Here is a 15,959-nt window from a genome sequence, read left to right as displayed (position 1 = left end):
ATATGTAGAGGTAAAGAGCTCCATCCCTTCCCTTCCCTATATTCCCCTTTCCTTCACTTTTTTATCTGCAACCCCTCCATCGATTCTCTACCTTCCCCTTCCCTTCTTCCCTCCCCTTCTATTTCCCTCCCAAGTTCCCTGTCCCTTCCGTAGTTCCCTATATTCCTCTTTCCCTCTCAACCTTCCCGTTTTCCTCTCAATCTTTCCATTTCCCTTCCAACCTTCCCCGTCCCTACTTTTTCTCTTCCCTACCTATCTCTTTCCCAAACCTATCCAATTCCCTCCCTTTCCCCTCCCTACCTTTCCCCCTTCCCTTTTTTTGCTGTTACCCTTTTCCTTTACTTTTTTCTTCCCCTTTTCCTTTACTTTTTTCTTCCCCTTTTCCTTTCATTTTTCTCTCTTTTTCCCCTTTTTTCTTTCCCCTTTTTCTTTGCCTTTTCTTTTCCCTTCCCCTTTTTTCCATTTTTCCTTCCCTTCCCCTCCTTTTGGGCCTTTGATTTCTTTCCCCCTTTCAGGGGGGGGGGAGATCGAATTGTATACATCCCTGCAGTTTGATATTTTAAATCATCATAGCCGATAAGCCGATAAGCCGATAGCCGAACAGCCAATAAAAAGCCGAGAAGTTTTGCTCGGAATTAACAAGAGAACTCTCATTGGTCGGGCCCAGGGAGGATATCCAAAATATAGGATTAAGCAGAAAATCAATTGTCCACGTGGGCATGATTTAGTAATCAGGATTAAATGTATCCATCCAATATAAGAGTTTTCAGCTTAGCTTGCAAAGATTAGGTCGAGATTATAAAAATTTGAAATTGTGGGAAAAACTCGACTCCTTCGTGAAATAGAATTATAAACCTCCCACGGCCCCCCAGACGAATTCGATTTAGTAAAATAAATCAAAGAAATCGTTTCAACTCTAGGTGTAAATTAGGAATTGTACATAAACGTATAAATGATGTAATGTGCGGCATGTTTTTGTGTTCTTTTTGACCGAATGTTCCCCTAGCTTATCCAACTATTTGTTTACATCGGTTCTTGCCAAAGTACAAGTACAAGATTTCAAAGTATTCTTCCAAGTAAAATCTCTTCCAAGCTATTTAATCAAAACATTTTATGTTTTTTACTACACGTATTTTTGTTGTCATGTCTCTCAAGGTTTTGATGACTCAACTTGAGTGCCAAAAACGTGGATTTAGATACTCTCTGATTTTAATTTACGTACTTCTCTCATAACTTTTCTTTGTAGCTGATCACTAAAACTGTACATGGACTTGGGTCATTCATTTAATTGCACACTGCAAATATTAAAATGAAATTTTAATTTAAAAATATTGTTTTGGTCTTCCTGGTAATCTAAAACAAAATCTGCACCAGCAATATATATATTTACTTCATTTTAATGTTGTCTCAAGTACATGTACATAGAAGTAGGTTGGATAAACCTTTAAGATACAATTCACGTACTTTGTACTAGTTGTACATAGTGTCAACTCTAATTATGTTTTTGTACACTATGTATTCTTGTAAATAAATATACTTCTCTGTCAAAAGTCTTTTTTTAATTCCTTTTAATAGATATATATTAGTTTTTAGTTTTTTAATATTTAGAATTGTTAAATATTTTCTAGAGCATGGGGAGGGAGAAAAGAAAAATAAATTTTTTTAAATGATAAAGTCTGCATAAAGACGTTTAGTGCATAGAAATCAACGAGAATTATAAATTATATTAGCAACTATGAGTTATTATTAAATATTTTTTCAACTATATGGACGAAGCTATAAAAAAGTAACAATTAAGCAATGAAAACTGATTTTCTCAAACTGATCCCTAACGATGAACGGTCCCTTTTGTAAAAAATAATTACAAATTTTACTGAGATTGTTTATTAACTCATTTTAAACTCAAATCTCTTGGTTTCCTACGGAGGATAAAATCCACTAAGCAACGCGGTCTGGACACAACCTAAAAATATCTAATTATTAAATCATAAATTACTTACAAAATTTGCCTGGCCGTTTAAAATATAATATTGAAAATGTACGAAACATGTTTCAGTCAGGCTACTTCGTAAAGGCCGTAACGGTTACCAGGTTGAGAACCCAGATTTGCCCATATTATAAAAGTCAACCCCGTCAACTTAGATTTGTTAAACTAAACCAAGAACATTTCCGTGGTTCTACTGAGTTGCACGACCAAAATTTTAGGGCAATCGGTCAATGGGTTCCTAAGTTATGTTCGGACATTTAACAGAGATTACTACTTTATATAGATAGACAAAAGAAGTTCAATTTACTTGAAGTATAACTATGGAACACAAACGGAATGGATCCGACTGGTTTTTTTTAAATATTCATGCAATTAGTGTAATTCTGAACGTGCCTACCCGAGAGCTGTCAGATGGTTTTCCTTCATCCGAGCCATGCAGCAGGGACGAATTCAAAACAGACACGGGAGGAGAGGAGCAGGGGTTGGTTTGAGAGGTAAGGGCTTTTCCAGCAATTCCGGAAGGTTGGCAGACGGGAGCAGCTTGGTAGGAGTGGTTGCGTTTGGAAGGAGGGAAGGATAGAAAGAAAAAGGACGTCGTTTTAGAGGGAGGTGAGCAAGGAGTATTTCGGGAAGGATGAGAAGAGGCATTATGTCGGGAGGGAGGGGAGGAAGGAATATGTCGGGAAGGCGGAGAGGAAGGAATATGTTGGGAGGAAGGGGAGGGAGACATATGTCTGGTGGGAGGGGAGGAAGGAATATGCTGGGAGGGAAGGGAGGAAGGATTATGTCGGAAGGGAGGGGAGGAAGGAATATGCTGGGAGGGAGGGGAGGAAGGATTATGTCGTAGGAAGGGAGATGTCGGGAGGGTAGGGAGGAAGAAGGCGATGTTATATATCTTTGAGAGGGAGGGGAGTGCGGACTGCCTCCTCTTGAAGAAAGACTGAAAAAATCTCTTGATGGAGAACTGATACCGGGAATGCAGTCCGACGAAGAAAGGGAATCATGTCGAAAAAACGAGAATGAAGTTATATTTCGGGAAGGAGTTGTGAAGTGAGGAGAAGAAGAAGTGTTGATAGAAGAAGGTGAAGGAGGATCAGTGACAGGAGAGGACACGGAATTATTATTGAAGAGAGGGGGGGAGGGATGTTTGAAGGAGCTTGGAAAGAGATTATTTGTGAGAGGAGGGGAGGAAGGAGCACTTTTAAAAGGCAGCGAGGAATGATATTGAGGATGAATCAAAGAATCGGAGGATAGAGGACAAATAGAACGTCGAGCAGGAGAGCTCTGTAGACTGGAGGACAGAGGTCGTCGGATAGGAGAGCTCAGTGGACTTGAGGATAGAGGACGTTGGATAGGAGAGCTCTGTGAACTTGTGGACAGAGGACGTCGGGTAGGAGAACTCTGAAGACTTGTGGACAGAGGACGTTGGATAGGAGAGCTCTGTGAACTTGAGGAAAGAGGACGTCGGGTAGGAGAACTCTGAAGACTTGTGGACAGAGGACGTCGGGTAGGAGAACTCTGTGGACTCGAGGACTGCGGACGAGGCCGGTTAGCATATCGGTCTGAAGATTTGTGTAAACCAGAAGGAAGAACCTTCTCAGTTCCCCTCATTTCTTCTAAATTGTAAATATACAAATGAATATATACATATATACAAACACGGATAAAAACCCTACCATAATCATTTTCTCTTGAAATTTTATACCAATAGTCGCCTATTGTTACACCTATTTTTAGACAGATGTATTTCATGTGTTCCTTAGATATACTACAATTCAAATGATCTCATAGAAATTAGCGTTGTTTTACACAACACAAATTCTTATAGCAGGGGTCATAATTAAAGCAAAAAATCTAAAAATGTTATGATAAAAATGCGAAAAAGATGTTGGTATATACATAAAAATCCGAGAAACATTCGCAAAAAATATCTTTTCTTCAGGAATTAAATGGATACCATATTCAGGCTGTAATGTTTCGCGGATTTTTTTTTCTATGTTCCAAAAAATATTTTTGTATTTGGTTCACTTTATTTCACTATTTTTCCACCTAAAACATAAACCCTGCAAAAAAATTGAAGTGTTTTCTAAAACGATCCTATTCCCGTTTTTTACTCACCTTGTGTACCCCCTTCATTTTCACTCACCTTGTGTACCCCTTCATTTTTACTCTTCTTGAGTACCCCCTTCATTTTTACTCACCTTGTGTGCCCCTTCATTTTTTTAGCGAAGTTTCAAATTGAATTAAAGTGATTAGATAGAATATCTAGAAATGAAATATGAAACCGTATTTTCAAAGATGGAAGAGCGGAATTGTTTTTTTCTTCTTTGGTTTAAAGAATTGTATTTTCCCAGCCGGAAAAAAAAACTCTCAAACCTGAATCTGTTCTTTGAATGAGAGGCCAGGAATGAACAAGTTTTCTCTTCTCTAAAACAAAAATATTCATGAAAATCTTTTTTTTATCTGTTTAGAATTTACCTTTTATTTCTTTTGCTTCTGTTCGTCTGAGAACAACTCTAGATTCAGGTCGTCTTTATACAATAAAGTTTAATTTTTTTATTTTACTTTTTAATTTAACAAATATCTTTTATTTCAGATTTAAATCTTAACTTTATGAGTACCTGAGAATATTGTATCTTCCCCTGGAAAGATTAAATTGAAAAATTATTATCTACACTTTACATTGAATTACAATATAACCAAACCTGACATAGGATTACTGCTATGGTGACATTTTTTAATATCCAAATGTGAATTAATTGCTTTCAATCTTCTGAATTTAAGAAATGTTTGGTTACAGCTGCAGAAAGGGTTTTCTATTGCGCGTAAATTTTTAGTGACATCTCTGTCTAGAATGGGGAGGAAGGCCAGACACAACAATTACTCGTCCGAGCCACATTTTTCTCATTATCTCGCCCAACTTTCGAGCCACCTCGGAACCCTCGTCCTTTCAATATATTGTTATTATGTTTTTAAAGTGTCTAATCCTAGAAAAAAAAAATTTTATCTGGTCATGTTAAATGTTACCTGAAATATCGAGTTTTTTAAATCAAAAAATTGTTTCAATTTAATTAGTTTTTGATTCCTATGCCCTTAAAATGTTCATTTATTTTATGCTCTAACGCGGCCAGATTTTTAAGAGTACTTTTATCATCAAGGATTGGACACTCTTAAAACATAAAAATGAAAGGACGAGTGTTTCCAGGTTGCTCAAACGAAAAAATGAGAATGTGGCTCAGGCGAAAAAGTTGTAACTTTTTATAATTATTGCTTTTTATACATTAATGATACTATAGTACCTAGAAGGTGAACAGCAGGTGTGAGTAGGGCACTGTGATCTAGACTCACATAAACCCTGAGAAACAATCCTATTATTTCACCACTAAATATCAGGGAGTTTTTAGAAAGAAAAACGAGTTTTCCATGTTAATTACATTTTACCTATTTTCTATAGTTTCCTTTGTTATCTTTTTTATCTTTTCAACCCTTTTCAACTACAAAAGTCCATTAATATCTACAAAATTATGGGAAAACCAAAAACGTCCTCATTTGAATTTGAATTTTTGGAACTTTTTAAAAGTCCAAATAAACGAACCAAAAACGGAGCAACTTAATGCACATCAGCAACCAGAGCCATTTTAAAATTAAAAAAGATTGATTTAACCTTTACCCGGCATATTTCTCCGTTCTTCAGTTTCCTCTCCAACCTGGTAAGTAGTCTACAAATCTCAAGATCATCCTTCTTCATCTGTTCAACTCCGTACCTAGAGATGTTCAACACATTTAGCTTTCCAAGGTAAACGGGACAGGGTCTGTAAACTTATTGTACTATGACTGATCTGCTAGGATATAGTTCTGTTAAAACAATAACAAAGATTGCAAACAAAAGCCTTATTTACTAATTCTTGTTTATTTAAACTTGATTTAAACCAGTTCTAAGTACTCCATGATATGTCACAGTAATAAGTAAACAAACTCTATCTCCTCCACCTTTCATCTAGCTATAATTCATCAACTTTTAATAGAAGTGTTTTTGATGAACCAACTCCTAATAGCTCCTAATATAACCTTTTACTCATTCGTTCAGTTAAAAAGTTTTAGCAAAGGAAAAAAGAGTAATTTTTATATGGCTGTAAATAACATCTAAATAGCTTGTCAATTTCTATATAAAATAAAATGATGATATGAAATGAACTGAAAATCCAGTATTTTAGTCTTGATCCGCTAATATTAACCTTTTCTGTAAGATTTCATGTCAATGTTTTTTGGCTTCCATCTAAAAATGCACCCTAAGCATTTTTAGAGAATTCTTGTTGCATTTCTTATTTCAAAAAAGCAAAATTTGTTTTATATTTCTTTCAAAATGTATTTAAAATAATGAAAAATTATCCACTGAGATAACATTATTTAATTTATTTAACTATTTTGTTTAGGTTTTTATACCTTTTAGCAATTCTTTTTCTCTCCTGTTCCAACTTTGTTCTCTCTAAATTAGATTAAAGTGTTAATGGGTTTCAAACTTATGGTTTTATATAAATATCTCTTTTATCTTTTTTGTTTTGTCTGTAAAAATATAAATTTAAATAGCATTTAAATTGATTTTATGTTAAAACTAGTCAAATATTTTTTTTGTTAATATTAACAAGAGAATGACCTAATTCTTTTAGCTGTTGAAGAAATGCCTGGGAAGGATTTGCGATGCTTCTTGAACCCTGAAATAAGAAATAAGTTGAGTTGTTTCTAAACCAAGACTTCATGAGGACCTCTAACCTTTAGTATAAAGCAATCTGTTTTTGAACTAATACTACATGCAGATGGCAGACTTCATAGTAAAGACCAGTCTTTCATAAAGAATGCTGCAAGCAAGCAGCGACTATCCAGTATAAAAGAGACCTTTTTCTATCCCAAGACTGTATGCAGACACTTTCTTTAGTATAAAGTGAACTGTTTCTATACCAAGACTGCATGCAGACACTATCTTTAGTATTGTTACGATAAAAAGTTGAAGAAATGTTAAAGCCTAACATGAATAATTCTACTAAGTATAGGGGGAAAATGTATTTAGAGCATAAAAAAACAGATAATATTTAAATTCGGTACTATACTCATTGGAATAAAGCCGGAGATCTCGACGGACTCTCCGCCTTTCTTCCGCCTCATATGGCGAATCAACCTTCCTCTTCCAACTTTTCGACGAGACTCCCCATAGATAAGGCTTTAGCCTGGCAAATTATTTTCATGCTGCCTTATGGAGCAAGCCTATTGGCCTGAGCTTTAAATAAAACCTGAGGTCGATGGCGGCTGGGATTTTCCACGCATTTAAATCATGGTTTCTAGGATGGCATCTTTTAACGAACCAAATATCTGAATACACTATACACGAGGTGGTTTATTATCCGTCCTACTTTCCGTCCGACCTATAGAAATATACAAAGAGCTAATAGTCTGCCATGCTAATAGACTAAACTAATTGCAATCTGAGCTTAGCTCCGGGTCTGCATGAGGAAGCTGAAGGGTTTACATCAATGGAACTATCCAATCTGAGCTCAGCTCCGGGTCCGTATGAGAACTGAATGGGTTACATCAATAGAACTATCCCTATTCTGAGCTATGAGCTCTTACTGGTTACAGTATAAGGAAAACTGTTTCTATACCAAGACTGCATGCAGACACTACCTTAGTCAAATAGGTTGACAATCTATTTGACCTTAGTATAAAGAGAGCTGTTTCTAATACAAGCCTACATGCAGACACTACCTTTAGTATAAAGAGACATTTTTATAAACCAAGACTGCATGCAGTATATAGCGAGCTGGTTTTAAACCAAGACTGCTTGCAGACCATATACCTTTAATATAAAGATAGCTGTTTCTAAACCAAGACTGCATGCAGACATAAGATATGCTACCACAAGAGAAGCAGACCGGGATATTCCAGCTTTACTAAAAACAAATTTAGATAATTATATTTTTGCATAAAACAGATGAAGTTTTTTGTTTACCAATAGATGAGAACCGGTTTTCCTTGAATCCTTCTCAAATGCACGAAATCATTGACCTGAATAATTGATTTTTGCAAAATAATATTTAATAAAACACAAACTTATGAAACAAAAGATTTTGTAAGGTTTAATCTATTCGTTGAAACTCTGAGAGAAAATCAATGATCCTGAATACTAAAACAAAATGATTATCACAAAAACAACAAATAAAATTAGATCCAATCAGATGCAACTACAGGGTGTCCCACGAAACATGACAGTTGGTGAATGTCTTCTATAATTGATAAGTTGTTTGATACTAAAGACACTAATAAGAATTTTTATGAAACAGTTATATTATGTAAAATTGATTTCACAGTAAAATATATATGAGTTAAACATTTTTTAAAGAAATAAACTGCAAAAAGTCTTTAATATCTAATTAAGACTAATACAGTATATGGAAGAAGACATTCAAAACTATTTACCAACTGTCATGTTTGGTGGGATACCCTGTAGCTAAGCAAATGCAAGAATAAATATAAGAAAAAGTAAGACAGGCAAAACTAGTAAGAATCGAGGATTAAATAGAAATAACCAAGAAAGAATACAAAATTAGAAAAATGAAAATAACTATCACTAATTATTTTAAAAATGCAATAAAATAAATGTTAGGGAAGATTGTTCCTTTCTTGAAAGAGGGATTTTCGGGGGTCAAAGTCCCGGGGTTTGAGAATCCCTAAGTATTATAACAAGTGGGAAAAATTTAATGAAGGGAATACTGTAACTATTTTTAAATAATAAAAGAAATCTCTGTCGGTTCTCCAGTTAAAAATTAGCATGACCGATTCACAACACTAGCTTTGTCGGATCATGATAAATGAGATATCCTATTTTATAAAACTAAAATGTGATTATTTTCAATTGTGGTTGTTATGAAAAGTGATGTGCGCATTTTTATGGCAGAATAAGGAAAGAAATTGTCAGAATTCAACACTTTTCAAAATAGTCAAAAGTGGATATTCATTCATTCATTCATTCATTCATTTAAAAGGGTGCCGCGTTAAGTAAATGGGGGTTCTCTTGAAATAATATGCAGCACTGATACTTAAAGTGATGCCAAAACTAATGAGACCTGCAGAGTCCGAATATAATGAATTTTAGCCGCGTCTTGAATCCCCCAAAAACCGGTTTCAATTGAGCGCCGACTAAAATCTTGAAACATTGAATACGATTTTAAGTGGAATCAACCATATTTCATCCGTGGCTTAAATTTAAGCCGCGGCTCAAATTCTGTAAATTCGGCCTCTGGTCGATTTTGAATAGCTGACAGTATTTTCTGTTTTTGTCTGGGATATGAAGAATTAAAAGCTGGCAGACGTTGTGCATTTTTATTTTCTAGTGAGCTCCGTGACGTACAAACCTTCGGAACAAACTTCAGGATATTCTGGGATGGGTTGTCTGCAGCATTCAAGAACAAATATTCTTTTTCCTTAATTATACATCAACAATTATTAATAAATAGATATATGGATTCAGAAACCAGATTTAATAAATAGCCAGAAATATAATTAAACCACATGTAGACGTGTTGGCCAGGTGAAGCTGAAAGGAGGTGGTTCAATATTCAACATAGGATCTATGTAGTTCAACATTGTCTAGCTATTTATTGAATTCTGGTCCAAAGACACTTTAATTTTTTTTATGCTAAAGGAATTGAGTCTTTGCCACAAACTCTGATTTTCTAATCCCTATATCTTTGCAATCCAATGTCGTAGACCTTAAATATTTCAAAATATGAATTCCGATTGATGAAATAATCTAAGTTTGAAATATCAAAGATTTACACCATCAGTTTGCAAATATATAGCGATAAGAAAATTTTAGTTTGTGACACAGACTCAATAGTCAATTCCTTTCTTATTAAAAAAAATCCTGGAAAATTTTCTCTTAGACTTCTCTAGAACCAATCAATTACAACAGTAACCTCATAATCTGATTAGTATTAAATCTGTGTACTGCTTGGGAGGAGATCAAACACAATTGAAACAGTTTTTATGTGAGGAGTCGTAGCCGGGACAATAAATCATTATTAAACACTGGTAATCACTAACATTAAGGCTATATAGAAAGAATATCTATGTTTTAGATATTTACAAACAAATCTGTTTTAATAACTTCATGTGTCTTAAAGCTCCGAGTTTATTCACAAACATAGTAAATACTTGGGATCATTCATTAATCCATAAATTTAAGTGCCCGCGTAGGATATCGAGATGAAGTGTACATAATTAACAATATCCGCTCTCAGAACACATTTTGCGTACATTAGATTCAGGAGGTTCCTGAATCCTGGTGTATCTTCCTTTCATATATATTATTTATATTCTAGCTTAGAACCCAGCTTTGACTGAATATCTAAACTTTCACATTAAAGTCGAAAATCTAAACCTGTAAGCTAAGCACCAACTTCCATAATAAAATACTTAAAATTGATGCAATATGAACTAGTATATAGAAGTCTAGATCAATATATGAACTAGTATATAGTAGTCTAGATCAATGTGAACTAGTATATAGATCAATATGAACTAGTATGTACTAGTCTAGATCAATGTGAACTAGTATATAGTCTAGATCAATATGAACTAGTATGTACTAGTCTAGATCAATGTGAACTAGTATATAGTGGTCTAGATCAATATGAACTAGTATTTAGTAGTCTAGATCAATGTGAACTAGTATACAGTAGTCTAGATCAATATGAACTAGTATATAGCAGTCTAGATCAATATGAACTAGTATAAAGCAGTCTAGATCAATATGAACTAGTATGTACTAGTCTAGATCAATGTGAACTAGTATATAGTAGTCTAGATCAATATGAACTAGTATATAGCAGTCTAGATCAATGTGAACTAGGATATAGCAGTCTAGATCAATGTAAACTAGTATATAGTAGTCTAGATCAATGTGAACTAGTATATAGCAGTCTAAATCAATGTGAACTAGTATATAAATAAAAGATTACCAACCTTAAATACTCTGTTAATAGTATCATGGGCGGCAACTGTAAGAAAAAATGAGTTAGGTTTTATTAGAGTAAAAAAAGCTTGATGATGAATTAAACAATTTGTTTCATGTAACTAACATTGAGTATCTTTTTCAGTTTGTTTATAACCATAAAAAGCTCATTTTCTGTCTGAAAGCTAAACGAATATTCCATATCTCATCGTTGTATGTTCTAAAGGTTTTCTTTCACAAATGTACCGACAGTCAGTCAGTAATTTCCCGGTTTATAAATAAGAATATCTACGAAATCATTTAACGAACAAAATTTTAAAGGGTATCGTTGTAAATCGGACATGCCCCTCTAAAAATGGAAGGTCACTTGAAATAACGCTTACAGTCCTTTTAAAATTTCGTGATATCAAAGATAAATGTCATCATTCAAAGATAAAATATTAGAGTTTGAAGCAAGTGTCCAATTTTTCTTTAAAAACTTAAAATTATTTTTTTCTAATGAGGTTTTTACCAAGGAATTGAATATTATGAAGGTTTAGAATACTTCTGTTTTCTGCCTCCTGCTCCCCACTGATAAACAGATCAGGCAAAACCTAGAATTTTAGAAAATAAAAATTTGCTATTTTTTTACAAATCTTTAAATCTTTATTTTTTACCTTGCTCTTTTTAAAAAATATATAAAGCAAACATTTATACAAAAAAACAATAAATATTTTGGGGAAATATCCCTTAATCCAAAATGTGTCCAGTGACCGAATTTAAAGAATTTGAGCGGCGGTTTAAATTTCAGCCGCGGCTTAAATATGGTTGGTTCCACTTAAAATTGTATCAAATGTTTCAAGATTTAAGCCGGCCCTTAATTTAAACCGGGTTTTGGCGGATTTAAACCGCGGCTCAAATTCTTTAAATTCCATCTCAGTTTTATAATCTAACAAAATAACTAGTAATCGTGAAACCTCGACTCTACAAAGGATCGGAAATTATGAAGGGTAAAAATAAGTTCAATTATGTACAACAGGTTAAGCTTCTTCTCATGTGCTGGTTCAGCGAATTAGTTGAAAAAGTCGCATTGGGTTAAACTGCATTTCTTGTCTGAACTTACCTCATCTATTCCATGTGAGATTTTCTTCAAATCCTCCGATAAATAATCTTTAAAGGACATATTCATGAAAACATTTATCTATTTCTAAAATATAAATCTGCTCTTATTTGATAAATCAATTTAATCAAACAATTTGATTTTTAAAGGTTATTAAAGAGGATCTTTAAAGACTTGACCTTGTAGAAAAGTCCAAATTCAACCTTCAATACAAATCTTGTACTCAATAAAAAAAAATGCAAATGTTGTACTCGAAGAAAAACAAAAGCTTGCACTCGATAAAAAATTCAAATCTTGTACTCGATGAAAAATACAAATCTTGTACTCGATGAAAATACAAATCTTGTACTCGATAAAAAAAATTCAAATCTTGTACTCGAAGAAAAATACAAATCTTGTAATCGATAAAAAAATTCAAATCTTGTACTCGAAGAAAAATACAAATCTTGTACTCGATGAAAATACAAATCTTGTACTCGATAAAAAAAATTCAAATCTTGTACTCAATGAAAAATACAAATCTTGTACTCGATGAAAAATTCAAATCTTGTACTCGATGAAAATACAAATCTTGTACTCGATGAAAAAAATCTTGTAATCGATAAAAAAATTCAAATCTTGTACTCGAAGAAAAATACAAATCTTGTACTCGATGAAAATACAAATCTTGTACTCGATGAAAATTCAAATCTTGTACTCGATGAAAATACAAATCTTGCACTCGATAAAAAATTCAAATCTTGTACTCGATGAAAAATGCAAATTTATCACTCGATGAAAAATTCAAATCTTGTACTCGATAAAAAAATTCAAATCTTGTACTCGATGAAAAATACAAATCTTGTACTCGATAAAAAATTCAAATCTTGTACTCGATGAAAAATACAAATCTTGTACTCGATGAAAATACAAAAATATTGTACTCGTTAAAAAATATAAATCTTGTAATCAATGAAAATACAAATCTTGTACTCGATAAAAAATTCAAATCTTGTACTCGATGAAAAATACAAATCTTGTACTCGATGAAAAATACAAATCTTGTACTCGATAAAAAATACAAATCTTGTTCTCGAAGGAGGGGTTGGTTTCAACTGCTCGACACCGAGTCTGTTCCAACCAAACCAAAGATTTTCTCACGAAATCTATTGAAATGAATTCTCAACTTAACATGAAACGGTTAACTAATCAGCTTAGCAAAAAATAATTTTTTAAACGTCGTCGTTTTAGTAACAAGCTTTCTACTCTATAAGTGGTATTATGATAATTACAGATGGCAAAAGAAAGAAATTGCAGCTACCAACTTTAAATTATAATTTTTCAATCTTAATCTATTTTAGCAAGCTGATGACGTGAACCTTCGATATTTTAAACTAGGTTGCTTTATTTAGTATTTAATGTACTAAATGTACTATGTATTAAATAAAATCTAAAAAGGCTTGAACCTTCTCGATAATGAGAAAATTTCTGTCCAAAAACTTTATAACACTGCGAACCAAAATATCAGTGTTATAAATAGTTCTTTTGACACCCCTGTCATTTTATTTGTAGGTATACCCCAAATGAAAAGTTTTATTTAAAGTACGACTTCAGTAAAGGAAAATAACAATTACAAAAAGTGCACACCGTTGAAAATATTTAGAATGGGATATCCTTAATCCCTATCCCTATCTGAGTATTCAATGTACACACTTTTGATTTTCTTATATATTGTATAATTTTATAAAAGTTACGTTTGATCAAAGACTTTGCTAATTAAAGATAGCGCATCAGAAAATCTACGCAAAATTGACGCATTTTCCGGGGCACCGAAGATCGTAACAAATGTCGTCTTTTCCAGAAATGCTGACGTTTCATAATGTCGTCTTTTGTTAATTGTAAGGAATTGTAAGCTATTTAAAAAAAAAACGAGGAAACAACTTTGGGTTTTCTATCTTGAAATATTTAATTTGTATATAGTCCATAAAAGTGACTAGTGGAAAGACAATGAACATAATTTACAGAATTCATCACTTATTAAGTTAAAATAACGACGATATCTTCCTCATTGTTACCCAGATAAATGTTTAAATGGTACCGTTGTTGATAAGACCTTTAATGGGTTGGTAACTTGAAATTACATCTATCAGTCCTTTAGAACATTTACTTTTGGTTTGAATTAAGTATATTAAGTGTTTATAAGAAGAAAATTAATGTTATTTTTTAGGAAATAAAGATTTTGTTATCGAATTTCTGAGACGGGGTTACTCTGTTGTGTGTATTTTGTGCGGCCTATCGGGAAAGAATCGTCCGGGGAAAATAAACATCCCCCACCAGAATCCTAACTGGCCTATTATCCTGATTTGTCTAGCGTGTTGCTGTTTTCCGTCAACAGTAATAGTTTTTACAAAATCGGGATATTTTTCTTTAAGGAATTCCTATGATCCAATTAAAGAGCCTTCGTCCAAACTTTTTTCGTTTTGGATCTTCTGGCATTGTAAACGCAGACTCTCCTATTCTTGGTTGGCTTGGCAGTTGGGTATCATAAATACTTTGCTTGGCAGTGGCACCGACGAACATGAATTTATCAGAATTGTTCATTAAACTTGTATACATAATACTCTGAAATTTGAAGACGAAATTTAGACAATCTCCATGTTCACTGCTCAATTGCAGTATTTTATGTTCATTGAACTATTTAATCAAAAATTGAGTCCAAAAGTCGTCTTTATATTTCCCAGTTTTATTTTCACCAATGTATTTCTTTAATCCACCTTTTTAAAATCCTCCAATAATTAATGCCTCAAAACTATTGTAATCAACTTTAAAAGACTGTTAAGTAAAAGGTCGTCCATTAATTCGCATTTTTAACGAAACTTTCTGTGATATTTTTTTCTTTAATGCTGGATATTTTTAAGAAAAAAAATCCCCATAAATTAATTGAAGAGTAAGATTAATACATTAATTTATGCGATATTATTTCTTTGCCTAAGATTAAACAGAAGACGATATTTACAAAAAAATTATTTACCGTTTATAATATTTGAAATTTCTGGACCCTTTCTCTTCTTCATCGCCTAAAATTCCATTCCATAGAACCTCAGGAAAAATATTTGACGACATCTGAAAATTTTCACTAACAATTATTAGCTATTTTTAATACAAAAGAGATGCGTAACTTTATCACAAATTCAGCTATAATTCACCAGACGATCCTCATATCCAACAAATGAATAAATAAATTTTAAAATACAAATAAATATCGTTAATTTTAGTTATTTTTTAGCACAAAACATTCACAATTGTGTTAAATAACTAAGGTTTTAATGTCGATCGTTAAACTCTCAAACAACCAAAATAACCAATGACGTCAAAATACAGCTGTACAGGCGTACACAATAGTCGGATAAATTTCCAACGCCTCGTCTTTATAATTAGCAAAGTCTTTGCGTTTGATAACAATTACAGATACGGTGCTTTATCGATTGGACTAATATATGATTGAACTAAAGTTCACTAATGTTTTGAAATTAGGCATTTGATCTCTTCCCATTTTACTATATATAATATGAACAATAGCTGCGCGCACGGACGTATGTATGCCTGGATCCTAAGTGTAGCTTCAGTAAGGCCTAAACCAACCATGGACGCTGATGTAAACTTACTTTGATTTCTTTCTTAATAGATGACATTCGTGTAAGTAATTATATGAAATCATTATAAAAATTGTTCTTATCAATGTTATATTGTTGCTATAATACTTCAATCTATTTCAGTTAAACATCCAAACTCTCTTCTACCAAGTAACACCATCTGAATAAAGAATTAAAGAAAACACAGTTTAGTGAGAGTAGTTTGAAACCGGTCATTCTAAAGAAATCAATACAACT

The 15,959-nt window shown here is 33.0% G+C and overlaps 1 protein-coding gene and 1 long non-coding RNA gene across 2 annotated transcripts; one reads left to right on the top strand and one right to left on the bottom strand.

Moving 5' to 3' along the window:
* Nucleotides 1-1,868: 1,868 nt before the first annotated feature.
* LOC111702054 (pectinesterase inhibitor 10) lies at nt 1,869-2,824 on the bottom strand. Its single transcript, XM_023473613.1, has 2 exons — nt 2,385-2,824; nt 1,869-1,963 (listed from the first exon to the last, which is right to left on the bottom strand). The coding sequence occupies exons 1-2, from the start codon at nt 2,715-2,717 to the stop codon at nt 1,892-1,894; spliced, it is 405 nt and encodes a 134-aa protein (XP_023329381.1). The 5' UTR covers nt 2,718-2,824; the 3' UTR covers nt 1,869-1,891.
* A 12,771-nt stretch (nt 2,825-15,595) lies between these two features.
* On the top strand, nt 15,596-15,910 carry LOC111702224 (uncharacterized). Its single transcript, XR_002765380.1, has 2 exons — nt 15,596-15,765; nt 15,846-15,910. It is a non-coding gene; the product is annotated as an uncharacterized LOC111702224 (long non-coding RNA).
* Nucleotides 15,911-15,959: the final 49 nt, after the last annotated feature.

Source organism: Eurytemora carolleeae, unplaced genomic scaffold, assembly GCF_000591075.1.
Source record: "Eurytemora carolleeae unplaced genomic scaffold, Eaff_2.0 scaffold23, whole genome shotgun sequence".
NCBI classification, from domain to species: Eukaryota; Metazoa; Arthropoda; class Copepoda; order Calanoida; family Temoridae; genus Eurytemora; species Eurytemora carolleeae.
The sequence above is the reverse complement of the archived record's forward strand: the minus strand, read 5'-3'. Positions and strand labels throughout refer to the sequence as shown.

What these genes read in the sequence shown, in the direction of transcription:
- LOC111702054 (XM_023473613.1), bottom strand. Translation starts at nt 2,717, where the DNA reads ATGTCTCCCTCCCCTTCCTCCCAACATATTCCTTCCTCTCCGCCTTCC. An exon ending in AACCATCTGACAGCTCTCGG is followed by an intron (nt 1,964 to 2,384) that starts GTAGGCACGTTC and finishes AGATATTTTTAG; the next exon opens with GTTGTGTCCAGACCGCGTTG.